Below are 27,834 nucleotides of genomic sequence, written 5' to 3' on the forward strand. Positions count from 1 at the left end.
ACACAATCAAACCTGTCTATAAAGGCCACTCAAGGAAGCAGAAAAAGTGGTCTTTACAGAAAGATGACCTTAATAGAGAGGTTTAATATTTATACTTTGTATTATGCTGGAACCTTTATAGATAGGTTTTGTATGTTGAGCTGGCAGTTAGACAGGTTTTGCTTTTTATACATCAAAATAAAGATTGATCAGAAACAATGATTTCCACCTAACAATTACTGTAAAACAGAATATTAAACAATCATTTGACAGTAAACTAAAAATTCAAACTTAAAGAAAAAAATTCTTTAAAATTGAAAAAGAATTGCTCACCATCTGAACATTTTTAATACAATGACATAAAACATTTTTACCTCAGATTAATCTTTTTTATTTTATACATTGATTTCTCTGACTTATGTTACCATGGAAACAATATACCTGAGCAGACATCCCTCCTGTTTGCTGGGTAACTTACCGCCTGTTCCCCTTGTTCAGTAGACACAGAAGCTGTCTGTGCTACACTCAGCCTTTGTTTCAGTTGCTCAACCTCCTCGCGGAGTTCTCGAATTATTCGTGCATTGGGATCTTCATTGACAACAGCATGGTTAATAATTCGCTTGGCACGGTCGGCATATCTAAGTGTTGATAACGTCTCCTCGTAATTGTCAGCTGAGGGACTGATAGTAGCTATCATTACAGTTTTGCTGTTTCCACCTAAATTGTCCTAAATTAAAAAAAAATTAGACATCAAATCACAATTCAAAGTAAAAAAGATTTATAAATTTAACAAGATTTTGTTTTCCAATCATTTTGTTAGGAAATGAAATAAAGAGGGATAACTCTCATAAAAAATATATTCTGCATACTTGTAAAGGGAGACAACTCATCATTACCTATACACATTACAGTAAGAGCTTCATCAATTGCAGGTGAAGATTTTACCTTGAGTAACCATGTTAATACCGAGTCCCGGTATGGAACAAACTTGCTTTTTGCCTTGTTCTGGTCAGCAAGTGCTGAGATGACCAGCCCAAGTGTAGTCAGTGACCTACAAATATTGAATTGAAGACGATTAAAAAATTGGAAAGAAAATACAATTACCTATAACTTATTGAATACTTCTATCACAGATCATAAGAAATGCAAAATTTTGAGAGAAAAAAAAAGAAAACTATAACAAGAATAAGTTTAAATTCATCTACAGATGTAAATCATTTCCTTTATTTTAATCATCAGGTCATGTGATCTGCATTACCAGGTCATCAGGTCATGTGATCTGTACCACCTTATCATCAGGTCATATGATTAGTGTACTGATTGGCCATCAGGTCATGTGATCTGTACCACCTTATCATCAGGTCATATGATTAGTGTACTGATTGGCCATCAGGTCATGTGATCTGTACCACCTTATCATCAGGTCATATGATTAGTGTACTGATTGGCCATCAGGTCATGTGATCTGTACCACCTTATCATCAGGTCATATGATTAGTGTACTGATTGGCCATCAGGTCATGTGATCTGTACCACCTTATCATCAGGTCATATGATTAGTGTACTGATTGGCCATCAGGTCATGTGATCTGTACCACCTTATCATCAGGTCATATGATTAGTGTACTGATTGGCCATCAGGTCATGTGATCTGTACCACCTTATCATCAGGTCATATGATTAGTGTACTGATTGGCCATCAGGTCATGTGATCTGTACCACCTTATCATCAGGTCATATGATTAGTGTACTGATTGGCCATCAGGTCATGTGATCTGTACCACCTTATCATCAGGTCATATGATAAGTGTACTGATTGGCCATCAGGTCATGTGATCTGTACCACATCATCATCAGGGCATGTTATCTGTACCACATCATCAGGTCATGTGATCTGTACCACCTGATAATTAGGTCATGTGATCTGTACCACCTGATAATTAGGTCATGTGATCTGTACCACCTGATAATTAGGTCATGTGATCTGTACCACCTGATAATTAGGTCATGTGATCTGTACCACCTGATAATTAGGTCATGTGATCTGTACCACCTGATAATTAGGTCATGTGATCTGTACCACCTGGTTGTCAGTGTGACTTACTTGTTAATGTTGCTTCCCTCCCGTAATCTGTCTCCCATAGCTCCAGTCTTTTGGACACGCTCACTTCCTGCCAAGTCCACCAGACTAAGTTTACTAACCTTCTCACCAGTCAACTGTAAATACAAAAAGTTTCTTAATATGAGTATCATGATACACATGATTTACAGACTCCATCAGTTCTATCTTGTTACTATGGGAACAGTGATACACCTACACAATGTACTGAGTCCCATCAGCCTTATTTTGTTACTATGGGAACAGTGATACACCTACACAATGTACAGACTCCCATGAGTTTTATTTTGTTACTATGAGAACAGTGATACACCTACACAATGTACTGACTCCATCAGTTTTATCTTGTTACTATGGGAACAGTGATACACCTACACAATGTACAGACTCCCATCAGCCTTATTTTGTTACTATGGGAACAGTGATACACCTACACAATGTACTGACTCCATCAGTTTTATTTTGTTACTATGGGAACAGTGATACACCTACACAATGTACTGACTCTCATCAGCCTTATTTTGTTACTATGGGAACAGTGATACACCTACACAATGTACTGACTCCATCAGTTTTATCTTGTTACTATGGGAACATTGATACACCTACACAATGTACAGACTCCCATGAGTTTTATTTTGTTACTATGGGAACAGTGATACACCTACACAATGTACTGACTCCATCAGTTTTATCTTGTTACTATGGGAACATTGATACACCTACACAATGTACAGACTCCCATGAGTTTTATTTTGTTACTATGGGAACAGTGATACACCTACACAATGTACAGACTCCCATGAGTTTTATTTTGTTACTATGGGAACAGTGATACACCTACACAATGTACAGACTCCCATGAGTTTTATTTTGTTACTATGGGAACAGTGATACACCTACACAATATACTGACTCCATCAGTTTTATTTTGTTACTATGGGAACAGTGATACACCTACACAATGTACTGACTCTCATCAGCCTTATCTTGTTACTATGGGAACAGTGGTACACCTACACAATGTACAGACTCCATCAGTTTTATTTTGTTACTATGGGAACAGTGATACACCTACACAATGTACTGAGTCCCATCAGCCTTATCTTGTTACTATGGGAACAGTGGTTCAATATACTTACATGATGTACAGACCCCCAATTGGACTATTTTTGTTATGTCTTATATATTGACATCCCTCCAAGATTTGCAGACCCCCAGCAATGTGGATTAGTAACCAGAGATACTAGAAAAGGGTGTGGTACAACAGAACAGTGGGTTGGGGTAGGCCACAAGTGAAGATCTCATTAGCATATCTGATATTGGTGTTATGTTACAATACTCTACATCTGTTTTTTACCATCATCACTGTAGGGTACAAACCAGCACAGTCAAACAAAAATACTTCACTCAAAAAAAAGAGGATTAAATTGTTTTAGAAATTCAACTCGAGAATAAAATATTTGTAAACATGAATGTGTTTTCCACTATAAGGAAATTAAACCATAGAGTCAAGTGTTTGAGAGGTTCTAGATCTAGAAATTTTCCAAGGCGGGCATTACTGTGCATCTTGACAGACCTGCTGAGCTTCACATCATTAGGGATCACCATGGTAACCATATGGGGACAACAGTATGCCCCGGTAAAAAGTGTTTTCTTTTTTTGTGTGTGTGGTGGGTGCCTTTAAATTCTAATATTTTCAAAGTAAAGAAAAATCAGTTGATTTGTTCCACAATGAGACAGCACTTTAGAAATTAATTTTAATTCCACTCGAGAGAACATGTTGCCTGTCCCCTGCTGTGGCTGTTTAATACTTAACATGAGGTAGAGTACTTCTACTATCAGTCTATTCACCACTGTGTTTGTCCTGATAGCACCCCCTCATTCTGATAAAACACCATCATTCTGATAACACCCTCTCTCCCTGTAGGTAGCAAACCACTATCTTTAACATGTGTTCTACAAGGTGAAAAACACCGTTTTTTTAATCTCCAAATGATACGATAATTTCATGGTGTCAAAATTGAATTATGTTTGGTTTTCCTCTTTATAACTTACAGAATATATATTATAATTAAGTCATGAATATAAAATAATGAAGTTTTAGTTTTCCATTTGTTTTGGTCCAGAAAATACAAAAGTTGACTCAAAAGGATACGTAATTTGTTTGCAAATACTGGTAATTCTATCATATTAAAAAGAGACTCTTGAATTGTCTTCTTCAAAAACCAAAATGATTGAAACAGATACAAAGGTACTTCCACTATAGAAATACAACTATGAAGTTTCCCTGTAAGTCCCAAAGGTTAATACCAACTTCTTATAATACTTATTTGTACAAAGGAAACACTTGATATATCTTAATTCTAGCCTATCTATCATATTTCCTCATTTCTTATCAAAGACGTGTATATTTAAATGTTAAACCCAGTTGTAATCACCAAGAGATCTAACAAGACGTGCCACTTTGTGACAGAATTTCTTCTATAACCTCCAAATCTCCCTACACTCAGAGCTTTACGGCAACAGATATCAAACGTCAGTCCATCAGAAGTCCAGCCATCAGAACATTCACATTCCGTGTATTATCAGACTTAGAAGGTTTTTTTTGATGTTCTAACACACGATAAGGCCTTGAAATATCAATACTACATATCTAGTTCCATTCATGTAAGTCTGTCCCTCTAAAGCTCCCTTATGTATGTATAGTATCAATCATTTACAACATTATGTCTGTCCCTCTAAAGCTCCCTTATGTATGTATAGTATCAATCATTTACAACATGATGTCTGTCCCTCTAAAGCTCCCTTATGTATGTATAGTATCAATCATTTACAACATTATGTCTGTCCCTCTAAAGCTCCCTTATGTATGTATAGTATCAATCATTTACAACATTATGTCTGTCCCTCTAAAGCTCCCTTATGTATGTATAGTATCAATCATTTACAACATTATGTCTGTCCCTCTAAAGCTCCCTTATGTATGTATAGTATCAATCATTTACAACATTATGTCTGTTCCTCTAAAGCTCCCTTATGTATAGTATCAATCATTTACAACATTATGTCTGTCCCTCTAAAGCTCCCTTATGTATAGTATCAATCATTTACAACATTATGTCTGTCCCTCTAAAGCTCCCTTATGTATAGTATCAATCATTTACAACATTATATCTGTCCCTCTAAAGCTCCCTTATGTAGTTGATGTCATGTCGATAAGACCATGTCCTACATATCTATATAAACGTTATTATCACTATCAGTATATATAGATGATGTCATGTCGATAAGACCATGTCCTACATATCTATATAAACGTTATTATCACTATCAGTATATATAGATGATGTCATGTCGATAAGACCATGTCCTACATATCTATATAAACGTTATTATCACTATCAGTATATATAGATGATGTCATGTCGATAAGACCATGTCCTACATATCTATATAAACGTTATTATCACTATCAGTATATATAGAATCTAGTATATCCACGATGTCCATTGTAACAACACACGTTGTGAGATGCATATTACAGGAACAGAAACAAGATCAAGATAATAAAGACAGTACAGACAAGTAAATTGTCAAATGTTAAGGCAATAACCATCTATTTATGAAAGCAAGAATGAAAGTCTTCTAAATTTTAAACATTATTTCTTAGCAGTCTTGTCTTGTGGATCATTTCAGCAGGTTTTGTTATTTCTTTAGATAAACATTATTTAATTTTTATCTGATAAACAAATTTAAACACCACATAAATGTGAAATTTGAATTAGCTATAATAAGAGTTGCAACTCTCCAGCAGGGTCTGAGACCTCTGTTATATATATTTACAGATATATATGTTTTCAATGGCACTGTTCTTCAGCTGATAAAACAAATTGTTAAAATTTTGTCTAATAAAAACCATGGAGTGTTAGCTACAGAAACAGTAAATAGGTTTGTACTCCATGGCCATGTACCAGACCAACAAGGGCACCTGTTTATGTCTTTCACATTGTAAAGTAACACAAATCGACAAGGATAAGAAAGAGGTCATTGTTTAAAAAGTTCTCTTTAAAAAAAAAAAAATATATGGTTACTCCTAGTGAAAACTCTTTTGTTGCTCGGCACCATAAAGGCAGGTTTTACATTCCAAAATTATATTTTATAATATTCTACATTACAATTTGTCTAAATACAGAATCTCTGGAATTCTAGTAATGACATACTGGAATGGTCGTAGCCAAATCCTAACTCACATTTCAATGACTGATTCTAGGGTAAGTTTAACAAGTAATGGTTTACAATATGTCTTTTAGCAGAATCCTACTTCCTGGGGAAACTTAATCTAACCATAATTTTTACAAACACAGTTTCACTCCAGTGATATGAAATTCCCACATTCTGGTTTCTCTTTATGAGGCTAATATCCTATACATGACAGTCACAGCCCTCACTAGGCTTAAAAAAACCACAACAAAATTCACAAAATAATATACAACTTAATTGGATTAGTTTTTAGTCAATGTCAATTTTTTTTGCTTTAACAGAATTACTTTCAATCAAAACTAGACATAATAGTCTGAATTTCCACGATTCTAAAGTAATGTATTGAATGAATGGATCTGTTGGCTCACCAAACTAGTGTTATCACACAGAATCTAGTGTTATCATACAGAAACTAGTTTTGGTTTAAACAATATTTTATTTTCAGATTTTCATTTACAACATACACATACACAAATTATAAAATTGAAAATGGATCTGGCAACAAGATTATAAATCTTATATTAAGCCATCTCCAAAATGGAGACTAGGAAACTAGTGTTATCATACAGAAACTAGCGTTATCCAACGGACTCTAGTGTTATCACATAGAAACTTGTGTTATCACACAGAAACTAGTGTTATCACATAGAAACTAGTGTTATCATACAGAAACTAGTGTTATCACATAGAAACTAGTGTTATCATACAGAAACTAGTGTTATCACATAGAAACTAGTGTTATCATACAGAAACTAGCAACAAACACACTTAAACTAATTATACGAGAAATGATACTTGGTGCCTTCAGAGTGATATAATGTATCATTTCTGACAATAAGAGATCACAGAGGAATCTTGTTTGATCTTTATATGTTTTTCTCTTCTTTTCTCTGTTTTTGCTCTTATTAATAAGACTTTTGCAGAAATAGCAATGATAATCTTTACCTGCCAAATCCAAAATGGCCATATGGAACCAATTTTGTTTCTTATGAACAGTCCCAAACTCAAATAGGCACAATAATGGACAGGAACCTATACATATGAAATTTGAGAAAGATCTACAGAGTAGTTCTCAAGAAATAGTGATAACAAACTTTTGAAGTCAAAATCCAAGATGGCCACTTGTGGACCATTTTATTTTTTCTGATCATATCCAAAACCAAACAGGCACAACTAGGGATTAAGGAAAGCATACACATGAAATTTGAGAAATATCTATGCTGTAGTTCTCAAGAAATTGCAATAACAAACTTCCAAAGTCAAATCTGTTGGCTATTTTGTTTTTCTGACCAGACATAAAATCAAATTGGCACATCTAATGATTAAGGAGAATCTACATATGAAATTTGAGAGATCCATCTCTTACATTTCAAGAAATAGTATTAACAATCGAAGATGGCTGCCTGTTGACCATTTTGTTTTTCAAATCAATCCAAAAATCAAACAGGCACAACTGTGGACCAAAGGGAACCTACATATGCAATTTCAGAAAGATCCATTAAGTTCTTCTCAAGAAATAGTGATAACAAAAATTGTTCACAGGTGGACGGAAGACGGATTGACAGACGAACAGACAGATCATGGACGCAGAGTGATTTGAGTAGCCCAATCAGTTTGCGGGCTAACAAAAAAAAACTCATTACTAAGTATCCTTTCTATATCAGCTTCTATGATCATGATAACATTAACGGAACTCCAATGAACAAAAAATATATTTACATATAAAAAGATCTTTGTGAATTTCTGCTTTTGATATTTATTCCTAACATTTTATTTCTGATGATTCAAATTGATATACAGTTGGCTTGTCATCATTTGCTGCCAATCTGAGCATCTTTAAACATTGTTTGACAAATCTATATATTTACTTCTTCATCCATGTCTATAATGCCAACAATCACTGAATTTCATCTACTGTGGAAAAAGTGTGGTACACTGTTTAACACAGAGGAGTTCCACACAAACTTTTCAAAGAGTTAAAACGGAAATTCTATAAAGACTAAAGAGATATCTGTCATGTGTGTGATTTGAAGTGATAAGATCAAATCCTTACGAATACTTTCAGTGACTCATCCTTTTAGTTAAATAACACAGACTATGTAACATAGAGGGGGTGCATACAACTCCCCATCTCCCTTGATTAAAACGAGGGAGTGGGACTTAAATACGGGAGTCAATTAAAAAACAAGGAGAAAACACAACAGTCCAGGGAGAAAGTCAGGGGTAGTCCTAGGGGTAAACACAACAGTCCAGGGAGAAGGGGAGGGGTAGTCCTCGGGGTAAACACAACAGTCCAGGGAGAAGGGGAGGGGTAGTCTGGGGGAAAACACAGCAGTCCAGGGAGAAGGAAAGGGGCAGTCCTGGGGGTAAACACAGCAGTCAAGTGTGAAGGGGAGGGGTAGTCCTGAGGGTAAACACAGCAGTCCAAGGAGAAGGGGAGGGGTAGTCCTGGGGGTAAAAACAACAGTCCAGGGAGAAGGGGAGGGGTAGCCCTGGGAGTAAACAGAGCAGTCCAGGGAGAAGGGGAGGGGTAGTCCTGGGGGTTAACACAGCAGCCAAAGACAAAAAAAGTAGAAAGGAGGGGTCTTGTTACCACATTCCAAATGTCAAGAAAGATGGGGGTTGGGGTTAAACGCATCAACCAATTAAAAAGTGGGTTAGGGGGTATTCACAGTAGCTAATTTTAACAGGGGGTGAGGTGGGATGGGGTTTGGAGGTATAAATTCATCAGCGATTCAAAACAGGGGGATGAGAGGGTAAACACATCAGCTAATTTTAACAGGAGGTGGGGTTGGTTGGGGTGGGTTGAGGTTGGTGGTTATAAACACATCAACCAATCAAAACAGGGGGGTGAGGGGGTAAACACATCAGCTGATTTTAACAGGGGGTAAGGCGGGCTGGGGTTTGGAGGTATAAACACATCAATTGATCAAAGCTCGGGGTGAGGGGGTAAACACAGTAACCATTTAAACAGGGAGGGGTAAACACAACAGCCGATTAAAACAGGGAGGGGGCACACATAGCAACCGATTAAAAGCGGGAGAGATAGTAAGTACAGCTGATTACAAGCAGGAGGGGACAAGAGCATCAGGACTCAGGAAAGTTTGAAAGAGTGGAACACTTTTAACGTGATAACCTCGGGAGGCAGTTGGCTGGTGCCTGAAGGCAGCTCCCTCACTTGGAGATACCAGTTGTCAGTCAGTGCTAGAGTCATGAGTCACAACGCTGTCTCTGTCAGAATAGACGGACATCTTCTAACTTCAGACACGAACAGTAGGAAACCATTATAGTAGTTTTAGAAAATCATTTTCCATGGAAAGCTGTGAAGGATAATATGATTCTTGATTTTTTCTATTGTGTGATGTTGTGTGGGACAATCCTTATAGTTCTGGATATATCTTACAAACATTATCTCCACCTTGAGTTATAAATACTTTATCGGTTTGTATCAGAAGTACCATCAAAGGTACCAGCATGTCAATTATGTAAAAAGTGCTGATGAGTGAAGAAAATTCTCCTGTACCAAAATATCACGCATTGAAACCAATAAGATAAGTAGTCAGTAAGTGGAAACTACTACTATGGAAGTAAATGATGAGATTTCTTATCAACAATGATTTGTGGAACAAAACTAATTACTGGTGATAATGAAATACATTTAATTAGAGACAAGAACACAAACATGGGGTGAACTGCGTAAAGAATATTTCAGAAGAGGAATAAAAAAAGCCTGACAGCTGTATTCTTTAATTATTCTATTCTATGGAAGGATTTGTATTTATTCATCATGGCGTATGATTTTACGTTTTGTACTTTTCGTTCATAACACTGAAACTGCCAACAGTTTCTGACAGTTAAAGACAACAATTCTACTGCTAGTATTACAATGCTATATGGAGGTTCAAAAGATACCATGTTATGTGAGAAGAGAAATTGATATGAAACTGGTGAGAAAGTTGAAATGGAAATTTCTGACAGGAAATGCCTGAAGATCAGAAATATAGAAAAAAGTTGTGAGTATATATAACATTAATTACAAACATTCAACTGATCTACTGTAATATGACATTTACATCAACAGAACTGTTACCTTCGTGATGTAATGGACAATTGTATATAACAATTCCCTTCTCCTGACAGTTGGAGCATTAATGTTAAAAGTGATGATTAAACACTTGGTGACAGACAAACATTAAGTTAGAAGTTCTGACATACAGGAAATGGCCTGTAAGATTCCAGGACTATTTTCAATAATAGATGTACAGATACAAGTAATAAATCTATGACAAGGAGAAAAGATTGACAGCGCAAATTAAAATGTTTTGACCTCTGGTCATTTTGAGGTCATTTATTTGTTGATCATTGACTATGGTCACAGATAGTATTGACTTGGGTGGTGTGAAAAATAATGTCAGATTGTTATCTTTACCTGTGCATGTCATCAGGACCAGCGACCACCTCTGACCCTTACTACAGTCACATGTGCGATCAGCCATGGCAACAAGACAAAGGAGTGCTACAGTTGAGTGATGGACCGTGGTCACGCTTCATTAGAGATCTATTTCAAGCATGATTTGCTGATCACTGAGGACGTCATTCATTGTTACCCCAGCACAGGTTAATGCAATGAGCAATCTTTAAATGAGTGAAACTTTCCTTCACATTTTGTGAAACGTTTCTGAGCAAGCATGTGATTTTTGTACAACAGACAGGATTCCTGAAAATCTTAATCTGGATTTATCAATGGTTACATCTATAATTGTGCTAAAATGTGATTTGTGACAAAAGAACTTTCATACTTAGCCAATATAGTTACTTTATGTTCAGATTTTCTTGTAATACACATAAAAACCTGTTAACAGGATAAGTAACTTTGAAAACTGAGATACAACAGTTATCTCCCCTTAGATTTTAAGCCTATGACTTGAATTAAACATGACCAAACTAAAGAAAAGATGGATACCTTTCGTTGAGGATTTCACCAGATTTGTGCCAATTTTAACGCTCTTGCTGCAAGTGTTTGGAGACTCTCTAGCTTCTACAACAGCAAGGACCCCTATTCAAAAACCACCATCACAAAACTACAAAGGACAAGGTTCATGGCAACGAAGGTCATCTCAACAGTATCCCCCATACCAGCAGCGTAAAAATGATGGAAATTCCAACAGGAATCAGGACATTCCTTGGGAACAGGAACAGTTACTACCAATGCCGGGATACCAAGGTCATAACCAAGGTCAATCTCCACAGTCATTCATGAAATTCTACCCAGATGCTCTGGAGAAGAGACTATCTTCTGACCACAACAATCAAGGTATCAAACTGAGGTTTTATTTAATCATACAATAATCTGGAAGTTTCTTCCAAATAAATCAACTCATTAAAAACCTTTTTTCTCCTCCATTAAATACTGACTAGACTATCAAATAGATAGGCTAAGACTTAGATAATTCAACTTTAGAAAGACAGAAATATATATAAATGTTAGTTAATTACATAACATAATCTCTTCAGACTAAACTGATTAATAAATGAATAATTATTTATTTTCATCACTTTTACTTAAAACTGTACTGGAACTGAACTATTTGTGTTTCCTTTTCTAATCCTTTTAACACAGCTATGTCCCTTTAACAGATTCCCATGACAAGGAGTGTATACAAGAGCAATTAAATTGTCTCCTCATTTTTATGTACTTTTAGATTTGAGAATATTGTAATATGTGTCGTGAAGAATGCCTAATGAAAAGACAAACTGGTGAACTTATATCACTGTGTTAGCTCTACACCAACCTTACTTGACTTTTGTATTCAAGTAATATTTAAACTAAACTGCTTTCATATTATGAAGTGATCAAATATTATTACAATATAATAATGGTATACAAGACCAAATAAATACGATTACAATGAAATAAACTGACTTTATCAATTTTCCAGGATTTCTAAAATTCTAGTCTCGGTTTTCCTTTGTTTTCTTCACATAAAACTAATCAAGTGAATCCATTTCCATTCCTTGATAACGTCTACATGCCGTATCAACAAAATAAAGTTAAAAAGAAACAGGGGTCATGTACACTGTTGTAAAAACAGTAAATAGGAGAAGTGCCAAGAGTGAACAGATTAAACAGTGCACACACAAGTTAGTATAAGTGGTATGGATGGCTTCAAATCCTGTTACCATATGTTCACCAAAAATCTACAAAATTAATATCGACAGAAAATCATCATATCATGTGTCTCACTTGGATAGGCATAAAACCGTCTAAAGTCGGGGCGGGGGCTCTGATGGTCTAAAGTCAGGGTGGGGTGAGAGCGGGGGCTCTGATGGTCTAAAGTCAGGGTGGGGGTGGGGACTCTGATGGTCTAAAGTCAGGGTGGGGTGAGGGCAAGGGCTCTGATGGTCTAAAGTCAGGGTAGGGTGAGGGCGGGGGCTCTGATGGTCTAAAGTCAGGGTGAGGGCGGGGGCTCTGATGGTCTAAAGTCAGGGTGGGGGCTCTGATGGTCTAAAGTCAGGGTGGTGGTGGGGGCTCTGATGGTCTAAAGTCAGGGTGAGGGCGGGGGCTCTGATGGTCTAAAGTCAGGGTGAGGGTGGGGGCTCTGATGGTCTTAAGTCAGGGTGGGGTGAGGGCAAGGGCTCTGATGGTCTAAAGTCAGGGTGCTGGTGGGGGCCCTGATGGTCTTAAGTCAGGGTGGAGGTGGGGGCTCTGATGGTCTAAAGTCAAGGTGGGATGGAGAGGAGGGGGCTCTGATGTTCTAAAGTCAGGGTGGGGGTGGGGGCTCTGATTGTCTAAAGTCAGGTTGGGGTTATTGGGATTAGGGTCGCTGAACATGGTATAAATTATAAATCCATTCAGCGTTCTCACAAATATTGTATTTTAAGCTTGTACCTACAGCTTTAACAAACTGCTAACCTCCCTGAAACTTTATATTCTATAAAATGTATGAATGTAACTTAGTCTTCCTTGAATTCTTGTGGAAGGCTTAATCTACAGCTGTCAGATAGATTCTGACACTTCCTGAATACCTCACTGTAACCCTCTCCATCCTCACAATTTATAGCCTCTCTTCCAGTCATTTCATACATTCCAGGCCTTCACTTTACTATCTTTTTCAGATTCTATTTTGCCAAATTTACTTCTTAGTTCAAGTGTAAAGATCAACTAATTCAGAAAAAGCATTTTTCCGTTAAGTTAAATCTTACATACAATATACATGTATTCTAATGTCTCCAACATTTCTAAATCTATAACAATTTTATTTTCTAACTCATCAGAAATTATCGATGAAGTTGTTATAGAGTGATCTGATCACACATAAAGAAACCTCCTGCATTGATGTTTTAAAATTCAGTCTGTGGTAGAGCAATCCTGAATACAAGTTGAGGTCATTCTTAACAGAAAATATAGGATTAAAATGATGTCTTTTCATGATAAAGAGTTATCTTCTCTTGCGAGTAGGTATTCATTGTTATATCATAAATTTGTTAGAAAATATAAACTAATAACGAAAAATCTGCTCATAAGAGCAGATAACTCTGCATTACAAAGACTGAATACATACTTATATGTAATTGTAAAATTCCATGTACCTATACAGTAACATCATGTGTAGAGAAATAAATTGAACAATAAAAATCCTGTAGGTGTAAATTTTTGTTTATAACTAAGGTGTGATCTGTCCCATCGATACACCTGTGTTGACGAGCCTCAGGTGTTATAGACAGACCAGTGATTACATCAAACCTCCAGGCAATCAATCTAATTAATGATCCCGTAACTAGATTTGAAGGATTGTATTTTTATACTTTTATAGTGATGGAATACCTTCACTAAAAGTAAATCTACAAAAAAAATTATATATCACAATCACCCACTATTAAAATCTTGTGTTTTCAATTTTATCAAAATAAAAAATAACATGTTTTATACTTTGAGAAATATGTCTAAACACCGACTATATTATAATAATTTTCACTTTCTGTTTAAATGTGAATCCACCCTCTATACTAACTATATTGTAGTAATTTTCACTGTCTGTTTAAATGTGAATCCACCCTATATACTAACTATATTGTAGTAATTTTCACTGTCTGTTTAAATGTGAATCCACCCTCTATACTAACTATATTGTAGTAATTTTCACTGTCTGTTTAAATGTGAATCCACCCTCTATACTAACTATACTGCAGTAATTTTCACTTTCTGTTTAAATGTGAATCCACCCTATATACTAACTATATTGTAGTAATTTTCACTGTCTGTTTAAATGTGATTCCACCCTATATACTTGTTCATACCAATTCTGTATATTACATCTGTTACAGGTGTACAACCTCCATCAGTAAATAGTAACCTGGACGTTGATGCCATCCGAAAGGAAATGAACAACAAAGATTTAAGTCTACGAGAGACGCAACATAACCCAGACAGTAAATCCCAAACACAACAGGGAGATAACTCCATAAGAAATCAAACAGCTTGGAACAGTGACCGACCTAATCAGGGCAGAAGAGGTCCAGCTACAGCACCTCCCTACTGGTATGATGGTCCCTATAGAGGGCGGCCACGACCCCCATACAGAGGCAGGGGAGACCCAAGGCCTTATCCTGATCAACAATATGCCAGACAAAGATTCAGGCCTCCAACTTATCCCCCTCCTACGTATCCTCCTCCTAAGCGTCAAGGAGGGCCAGACAGAAGGGAACAGAACAGAGGGACTCAACCCAGGGGCTGGGACAGAGGAGGTCCTTATGACAACAGGCAGGGCGAAAGTTACTACAGACAAGGCAGCTATCCTAGACCTAGGCCAGGTGGAAGGGGAGCCTTGCCAAGTAGTGTTGGTAGCGGTGTCGGCAGTGGTCACCACATGATGGTGGACCCAGACCTCCCTGACCCTCTTGACGACCACTGGCAAAGAATGCAGTCTCATAAAGCCTGGGAAATAATGAATGGTGGGTCAGGCAATGGCCTACCCTTGCCCCCAATGGTACCCCCAAGACGTTGGGGAGATAGAGGCGAGATTCCTGGGGGACCAACCACCCCGCCCTGGCCTAACATGGATAAAAGGAGACGTCAAAACACAGGAAGGGCCAAGATTTGGGCAGAGGAAGGTTCTGGGTTTGCAGGCTCAGGAAGAAGTCAGGTGTGGATGGATCAAGGACAATTAAGACCTAACAGAACTTCATCATCAAATGTGACTGTTAATACTATAAACAGCACAGGGAATAATACACCAACCATGAAAGAGTTCCAGGGAGGTTCACAAGGAGGACAACCCCTCCCAACAAGAGGGACTATCCCCCCGCCACCACCAACTCATCTCCTTCACGAAAGTCCTTTCCAAAGGCAATCACAACAGCAAAGCAGGGACCAGTGGGATTACCGCATGCAACAGCTGGCAGCCTGGGAGAGACAACAACCAATCCCGTACCCTCCTTATGAACGACCAGACTCACTTCATGAGGCAAGGAGAGAACAGGAAGAAGAAAGGTCAAAAGGTCGAACAACTTGGACAAATCAGGTACAGCCACCAAACAATGGTGGTTCATTATTAGGAAAGTCAGAGATGAGGTTTCCTGACCAAGGGAGTGGACGGCCATCATTAAAGCTGTCTGACCTCAGTCCATCACTGGCTACCATATTAGGAAATATGACACAACAACCAATACAACCAGGACAGTTTCCTCCAAATGCCATAGATAGTCCAGCAATGACGCACACATTCCCACCTCAACAGCAAAATCCAATGATGAGAAACCGGTTCACAGACTTACATGGTGGTGCCATACCCAGACAAGGGGAACAACTCCAAACACCAAACATTCCAATGAGGCCATATACAGACACCAGAGGCCAGAGAACCTTCATAGGTAAGACCCAGTTATCAGAGATTTTAAAATGTCAGGATATCTTATCTTCATATTTGATGTAAAATACCATTCTCTCATGATTACTAACTGATGCAATTTCCACATCAGAACTAACTTTCACAAAACATACTATAAAAAGTTTTCCAATCCTGACTTGTTTAGGTTTGAGCATGAAATTCACAAAAACAAATGAAAAAAAAACCAAAAGCCAGTATAGGTATATAGAATGTCTGTTCACCTCATCATAAATTATAATAAGAAAATTGTATGTAACATTTATGATTAATATGAATGTTAAAATGTTTTAAGGATATAAATCTATCTTGCTCATTACAACATATATGATATATGATATCATTCTTCAGGCGAAGGTAACCAGACCAAGGGAGACAACCAGACAGACCCTGATGGACCTGTTGGAGGGGATGTGTGGCAAACTCCCCAGGGCCAGCAACAACTCTCTCATGGTGAGTCCATGCTTGGTCCTTTACTGACTCGCGCTAAAGCTCGAGGTTTCGATGTTGATCATGAACAAGAGTCAGAGTTGGAGTCGGAGGATAGCCAACTGCGAAAGATCATTGTTGGAATGTACATGGAGAAGTTAGCCATTAAAGACGGAGAGGGAAGACCTGGTTATGATCCCTTCCAGGCTGCCATGGCAGATGTCAATTCTACCCTGTGGTCAACCCTTAGAAATATATCTCATAATAGGGACAGTCTAAAAGGTGATCAGGCATTCACTGGAAATCTAGATAATACTCCCACCAAATCTGCTGCTGCTAGGATTCCTACAGACATACAAAGGATTAGGGGGCGTTATCCAACAACTATGACAACACAAGATCAAAGACAGTTACAAGATGGATTCCAAAGAAGACAACCGTCACAAAATCCGAAATTATCCGAGGTTATTCCACACATGGACACTGTGCTACAGAGACCTACTGGAATGCCTACAGTAACTGGCAGAGGTCTGAATCCCATGATAGTCAGAGGAAGTAACTCTGGTAATCTAATGAAAGGTCAACCACCTTCGACATGGCCACAGTCAAACCAAGGACAAGGCCGTCCTTCACCAAGACCAGCCTATAATCCACACAATCCTCGTAACGTATTTGTACCTCAGGGTGTATATCCACAGACCTTTAATCCACAGATATATGATCCCAGACAAGCGTATGATGTTCGAGGTCAGGATAAGGTCACAGAGACACCATCTACTACAACTATACCCCCTCAAGATAATAATGACCAGAACCAAAATAATGACCAGAATGAGTTAGAAGAAATCTTGCCAGTGGGCACAAAAATTCTTCCAAGTCACATTCCAAAAATTCTAGCCATTCTCAATGTTTCTGTTCCCATAACAACACCTCGTGTTCTAGTTGCATCTCAGATTGATGGAGTAAAACCAGGGAACAATAATGAGCCAGCTCGTATGATCAACATTCCAGGCCCAACAGAGGAGATTCAAACAGCAACAGAGTTTCTACAGCAGGACATTTCAACAGCAAGAACAATAGTTACAGAGAGTACTTCCTCTGCTTTTGGAATAATAGTGGGGTGTTTAGTGGCGTGTGCTGTGGTAGTAGGCCCTGGTGTATGCATAGGATGTAGAATGAGGCAACGCTCAAAGCAGCGAGAACGAAAGAAAGCAGCAGCTGCTGCTGCAAGAAATGAAGAAAGTGGCATAATGGAAGCCATCATCATGAGTGAGCTGGGCCGTAGTGCACTGAATCGGGATGACCCTCCAACGAAAGGTGCTCGATCAAAAAGTAGGTCTGAATTGGGAACATTTCAAGAGCTTCAAAACTTACGATCAGGACGAGAATCGCCCACAATAATTGTGCACTAAGCTTGCCGCATTTTTGAATCCACTTTTTAGCTTACATATAATGTAAATGTGATAAAGACTGACGTAAATATTGACAAAAATCTTTATTTTTTAGATTTACAAGGTTATGATTCCTTTAGTGCCTTAACTATGTGTTCATTCTTGAGATGAGATGGTTTTCTTACAATGATAGGAATGTCCTGTGGTGCATATTTGTGTGCGGTGAATATGATTGAGACTCTATAGCAGCATTGGAAATCAACATTTAAGGCTCCAGTTTTCAAATGATTAAAACAAAATTATTCTAATGTTTAATTGATATATCTCATAAGTGTGCTCTATATCATAAAGAATTAAATTCAACATACACAAATATCCTTCATTTGTATAGAAGCTGGAATATTATGTCCTTTGATTGACTGATCAAATCAGACAAGATTATCTCCCTTTGTTCGATGGTACCATGATTTCATCCTAGATGAAAACTCATGCAACACATTATCATTGAAGTTTATTAATTGTCTTAACATGTAACAGTAATTTCTAAACATTAGCATGACCATGATCAAATCCTTACAAAGGGAGATAAATCCTCACAGACATAATCTTCTTGATCTTGGAAATGAAATAATATCTTACTTGATAATACTGATATTGGATACAAATTAACTTTGAACCTGAATACACGGTTAATAACATGATATAATAAAATTAAATCACAAAAATGTCTTGTTCTTTGTTCTGGTTTTTATATTCAGTTGGATAAAAAATTACACAGCTCTGCCCCAAAAGGACACAAATTTAAACTAGAATAGGCCTGTAAGACATAAAGCCCTGCTGCCATGGCCTTGACCTTTGACTCCTGAAACACAACAATTTCCAAAGTAAACTCATATTTGATCTTTGCATAAAGTTTGGCTAAATTACATGGCTAAATTCCATGAATTGTTGAAGATGCTAAGTATTTAAACTGAAAACAAATGGAGACATGCTTGATCTGCCTTCCTGCTCTCGATTTCAAATTTCATCATAGTCCTTATAACATATAAGTTATATGAAATAAAAATCTTTTGGGGAGGTGCTTTTGAAGCTAGGTCTGTATGTGCATCATTTAAATGGAATGTACCTACAGAAGATAAGGAGGAGCTGTCAGTGTAAACCTTAACCTTACACATGTGATAGACTAAAATAACCAATTTATTGGATGTAAGTTTATAATTCACAAAATGAGAATCAAATGAATAATCAATATACATAATTATTGGTTTATTTCTGTAAACATGGATCACTGCCCTTTATATAAGTATTGATTATAACATCTGTGATACCATCTCCGTTTAGTGACTGGAGAACCAGTCCTATATATCTTTATTTCTTCACATTTATAACATCTGCCTTCCTTATCACCTTCTCTTGTTGAAGGAAACATTCCAAAGTCAGCTGAGAAATATCTTAAAACTTTTTCTTTTTTAACATTGCTTTAAAATCTTACTTCATCACATTACCCCTGTAGTAATTCAATGAAGTTACATCACACATAAACTGTGTTACCTGACTGAGCTGTATCGTAATCAGTAGGACAGCTTTACTTCTGACAATTACACAACAAGGGATCACACAGGGTTTTGCTATACATCTAACTACTGCTCTAGCTAATTACAATCCATGAGTTGATTGTGTTAGACAGATTGACAGAACAATGGCTATGTAAATATTGTATAATACTGTTTGAAGTCAGAACACTATCACAACCTGCCCTTGTAATTAACAAAGAATATCGAGATCGATAGAAAGCTTCTAACATCATGTATGGCATAATCATGGTGAAACTCGACTGATCAATATATTACTGTTTATAATAACAATCATTACATGATTATTTCTAATTTTGGAAAAAAAACTTTTACAAAGAAGTTCACACCATGTTTTCTATCAGATCAGAGGACAAAGTTTGACCTTGTCTATTCTGATTCAGCTCAGATATGCTTTTTTATGTCTAATACATATTCCGTTAACAACGTCAGATTACAACAACTTCTATGATTATAAAAATCGCTAAAATAAACAGAATTTTTTTAATGAATTAGATTCTCCTGCTTTTTGTTTCGTACTAAATACACCTTGAAATAATGTCTATAATCATAAAAACAAATTACTAACAATTACTAAACAAGGTAGATAATCCAACTAGATTGTAAATGTATTTGTGGGTAATAACGCTTTCACCTAAATTCAACACCACCATCCTCCCCAATACTGACTGAGTAGGGGAGAAAATAGTTAATTAACAAAATACCGACCAAGTAAGGGAGACAATAGTTAATTAATGAAATATCTGCTAAGTAAGGGAGACAATAGTTAATTAATGAAATATCTGCTAAGTAAGGGAGACAATAGTTAATAAACAAAATACTGACTGATTTAGGGAGACAAGATTTAATAACAAAATACTGACTGATTGAAGGAATCAATTTTTAGAACCTTAAATATTGACAAATTAACAGGAGACAATTGTTAGCTTCCTCGTATTGGCTAATCAATGAAAATAATATTCAGTAATCTAATACCAACTCAATAAAGGGAGAAAACACTGAACTATCTAATGTTGAATCATCCCAAAATTAATTGATTAATGAAGGCAATTCTGTTACCAGTAGAACTGACTTATTAATGAGAGACAGTTCAAGTTATTCATAGAACCTACTGATTAAAGGTAAACAATTCTAGTTATCGGCAGAATGAAATGATCTAAGGGAGACAATTCCAATTACCCACAGAACCAACTGAACAGTTCTAGTTACCAGCCGAACTAACTGGTTAATGAGAAATAATTCCAGTTACCACAGTACCAACAGATTAAAGGGAAATAACTCTAGTTACCAGCAGAATGGAATGATTTAAGGAGACAATACCAGTTATTCACAGAACCAAGTATTTAAAAGGAAACAATTCAAGTTACCAGTAGAACCGACTGACAGAATGGAGGTATCACATTTTCCATGATGTATGGCAACGTCAGAAAACATCAGACTGTGACATCTTGGATGAGATGAATTTATAGACAGTTTTATTGTGATCATTTCCCACAAGAAATATTGATTTTTATGTGCCTTTTGAATTCTGATGTAATTTTGAAAACTGTGCAATTTTTTAATTTTTATGTGGATTGGATTTCTGTGTGTGATTTACGTTTGATGTAGTTGATGCTCAAAAGTATGCCCAGCTATTATGATTTCACTAACCAAGTTTTAAACTTGACATCAATAAAGTGCTTCAATTCTAGGAACACCTGGTCTTATTTCCCTTTTACTTTTAAAAGTATCTCTATGGAAATCTGTCCTGTAATCATTTTTGCACTCATTTATTCCCTTTAAAATGAGAATGACAGTTTTGTTTACATATTTCCACTCTGTTGTGGTTTTTAAGTAAGAACCAATATAATTAAAAGTGGACCGGATAACTCTGCAGGTTATATATGGTATGTGATGCGTCACTACAGTTCTGTTATGTTAAATCACCTCCCACTACCAGATAGAGATCCGTGCATCATAGATTGATTTATTTACATTTCAATATTTTGATGTAAAACTTGATCACCGGAAGAGTTCTGTGAATCTGTAAATGGAATTTTTATTGATTAAAAGATTTTGAACATTTTTTTATGGCACTAATTATTTAAAAATTGGTTTGTGTTGATTCTATAAAACGAGACAATGGTTTGCACTGGAGAGTCTGGTAAACATTGCTAAGTAGAAGTAGTAATGACAGTAAACGTCGAAGGCTTTTTAAGCAATGTTATACATAGAGATTATATATGTGTGCATGAATTATTCAGTGGTACCACCCATTGTGACTACAGTGGGATTTGCTACAGGATGCTGAAGCTCAGCCAGAGCTGATGAATTTTTTAATATGATTGGGTCAGTAAATGCCTAAATCAATTACTACAATCAACCAAATTAATATCACATCACTAACGACGTTGACAGGTAAAATTGATATATTTGACAAATTCTCAATGTGTTGCTGAGTTGCCTGGCTAAGAGTAAACATTTTAGCTAGAGAAATATATATAGTATTTTGTCATCAGCAGCAACTCGAGGTTATAGCGGATGATGTGACACCAGGACTAGGAGGATACCTGTAATTTAGTGAACAGGTGATTTCTCTCGTTATCACAGGTAAGAATCTAACAACATTTTAATAATGGTAAACCACTAAATCATTTATAGAAGAATTTTGTAGAGTCAGATTTTTTTTTTCAATGAAAAGTAAATTTACTAACTAAAATATATTTTTTGAGATATTATGATAAACAGAGGATCGGACATGAGTGTTAACAGAATATATTTCACATGTTCAATAATTTACGAGCATTTTGATGCATAACATATCAAAATATTTTATGATTTATATTCCATATTACACTGAAACAAATGTAAGAGTTATTATATTATCAATTATTATGAAAAATAAGTGAAAACTTTCAAATCAATTTTAATATTATGAGACGGACACATTTCGATGTAGATGAATGTTTTTAACTAATGAGACAATCATGCGATGTATGATGACACAATGAGCCAGTGATGTGATCAATAATTTTTTGTTAAATATTTTGTAAATACAAGCTATTTAAGTTAAAAAAACAAAAGTTAAAACATTATACCACATTTGATTTATTGAATTGTGGCACAATTTTTTTTCCTTTTCATTTAAAATTAAATAATTGAAATTCTTGTGAAATAACTGGAAAATATTTAATCCTTAATTTGGCTTTTTTAACATCTGTTACCAAGCAATGCTCTCAGCCTATTTCAATACTTTGTCACTGAGGAAAATCAGCCAGTTTTTATCACATTGTAGGCTCTATCACATTGTAGGCTCTATCACATTGTAGGCTCTATCACATTCTAGGCTTTATCACATTGTAGGCTCTATCACATTCTAGGCTCTATCACATTGTAGGCTCTATCACATTCTAGGCTTTATCACATTGTAGGCTCTATCACATTGTAGGCTCTATCACATTGTAGGCTCTATCACATTGTAGGCTCAATCACATTGTAGGCTCTATCACATTGTAGGCTCTATCATTTTAATTTGGATCCTTATGACCTATTAGCATAGTATTCTGTAGCTTAGATACCACATCTGTGATAGAAGGAACTAAAATGATGGGAAAGAGAGCAAAGGACAACAGCTTTAGCAAGAAGTCATGAAATCTAAACACCCTCTATGAAAACACTGCTTCATCTAACTATAATGCAGCCTACTAGATTTCATACAGATCGACCAAAAACTGAAATCGAAAATCTCCAGAACAAATGATGACATAAATGTAAAGCATTAAAACTGACAAAAGCTTATGAATCAAAATGCAATTCAGCACAACCCTACTTCATGTCATGATAAGTCTTAGAAAGATGGTTAAAAATAGAGAGAGATGACAAAAAATAAAGGGTTATCACTCCTAAAAAAATTGTTCAATCATTGACTAAATAAAAGGTAAAGGGCAATAATTCCTACAAAAAATATTCAATCAAAATGCCTTTCAGGAAAAGATTACTCCATGCAATGGTGATTAAAAGCTATCCATGTTTCAGTTTCAATTTAAAACCATGAGTGTTTCCTAAACACAAAATGTTATCAATAGACCGATAGGCAAGAGAAAGCCACGCCAGTCTATTTCCCTTCAAACAAACTTCAATGTGCATATAAAATAAACATTACATAAAGGCAAAACTTTGTCATATGAGAGCATGATATTATGTAAAAAATGATATAAAGCAGCATGATAATAAGTGGAATGTTATAGAAGCTTTGAAATTCCAGGAATATTGATTTAAAACACTTTACAGTTTTTCTCTAAAGAACCTTGGAGAGCTTTGAAATTGTACATAGTTAAATCCTGTATACAAACAAACCCTGTCTGTATTTGGTGTAAAATACATAACTGGTGGGTAGGGGGTTAGGGGGAGGCTGGGGGGAGGAGATATCAAAGCCAGCTAAATTAGAACCATAATTCCCTAATCTGAGGCTGTACTAAAAGTTTGAAGAGCTAGACAGTGTTTCTGATACCAAGGGGTTTATCACACATCATAGATCCCTGTACTCCAATTTGTTTAATTCACCGAAAATAATCCTGATCAATGTTTTTTTCTATGTTTGAGCATAATAATGTTTTTATCTTAGTAAAACTCACAATGACCAAATAATGGTATTGATTCATCAAGGAATTATTGGAGGAATAGAGTTCAAACAAACACCTATCAAGCAATTAGTCTAGGTTTCATAGAGGCTTTACAAACCAATTAGTCTAGGTCCAACAAAGGCTTTACTAGGTTGCCTTTAATATAAAGATTGATCTAACAGAATAAAGACTTGCACATACAGTAAGTAAGTGTATAGTTGTAATATGTATCATTTTCCATATACCTCATCAATACTATTGGAGTAACTACCATGACAACAAACATCAGGTGATATTTTCAGAAACATTAAACTTATAGGTGCTTTTTAATAGAGATTAGATTTTCAAGTTGACAGCATTTTTATACTTTTTAGAGTTAACATCAATAAAATTTAATAGCTTGTCGGTTTTCATTTACTGGATATGACTAAATTTTTTTAAAATTGTAATCTAACAAAAAATTTTCTGTTTATTGTAGATCCACTACACGGATTAAACTGAAACAAATGAATTATTAGCATTCAACTGAAGATAGGTAATCCATGAAAAGTGATTCTCCCTAAAACTGTGTAAAATTGTAACAACATTTCACAACCATTACTGTGAGGACATGTAATCCATGAAAAGTGATTCTCACCAAAACTGTGTAAAATTGTAACAACATTTCCTAACCATTACTGTGAGGACATGTAATCCATGAAAAGTGATTCTCACCAAAACTGTGTAAAATTGTAACAACATTTCACAACCATTACTGTGAGGACATGTAATCCATGAAAAGTGATTCTCACCAACACTGTGTAAAATTGTAACAACATTTCACAACCATTACTGTGAGGACATGTAATCCATGAAAAGTGATTCTCACCAAAACTGTGTAAAATTGTAACAACATTTCACAACCATTACTGTGATTCTCAGCAAAACTATCTTAGATTATACCAATATTGTACAGTATGTCCGGCAATGAGGTTGTAACGACAGCAACCTCCACAGAGGTCACTGCATCGGTTGTCATGGCAACAGTACTGATTCTCTTAGTAGTCTGTAACCTCCTTATGTACACAGTCACCCGTATGCTGACAGATCGTAAGTTCTGTTTACGGCAGATGCTCCAACGTTTTACCCAGAAAGTTCCTCGTGTAAGGGTCTTGGAGGTTCACCCCAAACCCAGATCACCATCATTGATTGGACATAGTCAAGCTGATCTAATATCACTACTGTCTAATTCCACTAATATACAGCTGGACAGTGTACCAAGGGAGACAACTTACTCCTCCACACTACAGCTAGACAGAACAACACTGTTGGACGATGGCACTACAAGGGAGATAACTCACTCCTCCACACTACAGCTGGATAGTACAACTCTGCATGAAGATGGTACTACAAGGGAGATAACTCACTCCTCCACACTACAGCAGGAATGTACAATACTGCAGGAAGATGGCAGTACAAGGGAGATAACTGCAGCTAATATAAAGGTGAACACAAAGAAGAAAAATATGAATATCACATGTGAACGGAAAGTTGAGTTTGTTGAGGAAGATATGATAAAACAGGTGAGGCCAGACAGAACAGAAAACAATGACATGACCAGAACAATAACACCAGCTGTAGAGAGTAGTCTACCTATACCAACGACACAGGGAAGAACTGGAAAACTATCAGTAGGAAATAAACAGGAAGAAGAAGGACAGAGTCTAAAACCAACAGTTCCATCCAAAGTTTCAAGTCAGAGTAAGAATAATGTAAATTTACAAGCTAAAATATCTAGTAAAGAAAAATCTATCTCCAGGGGAGATAACTCACTGACCACACCCTACTCTGACAGTGAACCCACAGAAATGGATACTGGACAAGGTGTGGGGATCTCAGAACAAAATGTATCTGCTGTATCAAATAGTGTTAAAGGAAAAAAACCAGATTTATATCAGACACCTGAGGAAGAAGGGTGTTCAGAAAAAAGACAGACAGATGAAGGACAAATGGATGTAGAACAGACAGACACTGGACAGCCAGAAGAAAGACAGAAAGATGGTATGAGTGGGAAATTTTTACCAGTCAGTGTACCTAAACAGACCAGTGTGACAGAGAAGCAACAAGCTAGAATCAAAGCTTCATTAGATACTGATCTCTCACAAGACATAACTTCAAGGTCAAATTCTAGAGCCGAGTCAGGATCAGATACAAACACTGAACTCGGACAGATATCAAAAACTGGCAGTGAAATACGTACAACACCTAACTTCAACAATGAACCTTCAAAAATACTCAATTTTAATATTCCTGAAATACCAGCTGGTTCAAATGTGGAATCTAAGCTAACTCATGGTTCAAACTTTAGACAAGAGGTAGTGTCAGATTATCATACAAAACAGTTAATACTGACAAATACATACGATACGCCTGTGATAAAATTCTTCAAAGAAATGCGAAATGAAGTCACAGAAACAACAGATGAGACAGATGGACAAACAGACAAAGAAGACAGGTATGAACAAGGAGAACAAAGAAAACAGACAGAAGTAAAGATACAAGGAAGACAGAATGTTATGAAGAAAGGAAATGATGAAGAAAACGTCACCCAAACTGGTTGTGCTTTAGGAAAGAATGAAAGAAAAGAAGAAGATAAACAAAAGAATTTTTATTCCGGAAAGACAGATGACAACATCCGTAACAGCGATACCTCTGATCAGCAGATTCATGTTAACACAGCCATAGGAACTGGAAAGACTGACTCAAGGACAGATAAAGGTCATTTTAACAACAATGATGATAAGGCTCTGATAGGGAACTGTGGTACACCTGATACCAGGGGAGAACACACGGTGTTGGATTCACAGGAGCAGACAGAAAGAGGAGACAGCCTCATAGACGATGATGAAACAACAGGAGCAATACAGGGAAGAACAGATAAACACAGTGAAGAGGGAGAGAAAGAAATAGAGGGAAAACAAGAACAAATAAAGGCAGAAGAGACAAAGGGAAAACTCTGTTTATCATGTGAATCTGACAGTGATATAAATACAGACAGAGTAAGAAGGAAAGAGGGTGTGTTAGATAAAATAAACAGTGAAGCAGTGAAGAGGGAAGAGGATTCAAATTCCTTGGAGGAAACAGACATTGAAAAAGATCTAAACGAATACATTAGATCTAACACCATGGAAACAACTGATCACCATAAAGTTGACGAAAAAGTTGACGATAAAGCTGACGATAAAGTTGATGATAAAGCTGACGATAAAGCTGACGATAAAGTTAAGGGTAAAGCTGACGATAAAGCTGACGATAAAGTTAAGGGTAAAGTTGACGATAAAGCTGAAGATAAAGTTAAGGGTAAAGCTGACGATAAAGTTGACGATAAAGCTGAAGATAAAGCTGACGATAAAATTAAGGGTAAAGTTGACATGTTATCAGTAAAAGAGGTAAAGTATCAGACGAACATCAAGAGAAGTAAACAAGAATCACTGACAACGAGAACACAGGCCATTCGGGCTAAGAACCTTGCTTCAATACGAAATGGTAAACGTTTCAAACAGCTTAAACTGACAAAGTAATATAACTTCATTCAGG

General features: G+C 36.4%; 2 protein-coding genes across 2 annotated transcripts in view; one reads left to right on the forward strand and one right to left on the reverse strand.

Annotated features, from left to right (window-relative positions):
* Positions 1 to 27,834, reverse strand: part of LOC132557431 (kinesin-like protein KIF13B) — a 307,507-nt gene that overhangs the window by 132,079 nt on the left and 147,594 nt on the right. The window contains exons 9-11 of the mRNA XM_060221917.1: positions 2,084 to 2,196; positions 925 to 1,030; positions 458 to 706 (exon numbers count right to left, since the gene is read on the reverse strand). Of these exons, the coding sequence (XP_060077900.1) occupies positions 458 to 706; positions 925 to 1,030; positions 2,084 to 2,196 (468 nt within the window). The remainder of the gene's footprint in view (positions 1 to 457; positions 707 to 924; positions 1,031 to 2,083; positions 2,197 to 27,834) is intronic.
* Positions 11,297 to 18,218, forward strand: LOC132557441 (uncharacterized). The gene is made up of 3 exons (XM_060221926.1): positions 11,297 to 11,675; positions 14,687 to 16,231; positions 16,597 to 18,218. The coding sequence occupies exons 1-3, from the start codon at positions 11,297 to 11,299 to the stop codon at positions 18,084 to 18,086; spliced, it is 3,414 nt and encodes a 1,137-aa protein (XP_060077909.1). The 3' UTR covers positions 18,087 to 18,218.

The sequence above is a fragment of the Ylistrum balloti genome, unplaced genomic scaffold (assembly GCF_031769215.1).
Source record: "Ylistrum balloti isolate Yb309-2 unplaced genomic scaffold, AGI_CSIRO_Ybal_v1 Utg370670, whole genome shotgun sequence".
Classification (NCBI taxonomy): Eukaryota; Metazoa; Mollusca; class Bivalvia; order Pectinida; family Pectinidae; genus Ylistrum; species Ylistrum balloti.

Excerpts from the sequence above, each read along its gene's own strand:
- LOC132557441 (XM_060221926.1), top strand. The coding sequence starts at position 11,297 with ATGACCAAACTAAAGAAAAGATGGATACCTTTCGTTGAGGATTTCACC. Across the intron at positions 11,676-14,686 it reads TTCTGACCACAACAATCAAG|GTGTACAACCTCCATCAGTA; the intron begins GTATCAAACTGA and ends CATCTGTTACAG. Across the intron at positions 16,232-16,596 it reads AGGCCAGAGAACCTTCATAG|GCGAAGGTAACCAGACCAAG; the intron begins GTAAGACCCAGT and ends ATCATTCTTCAG.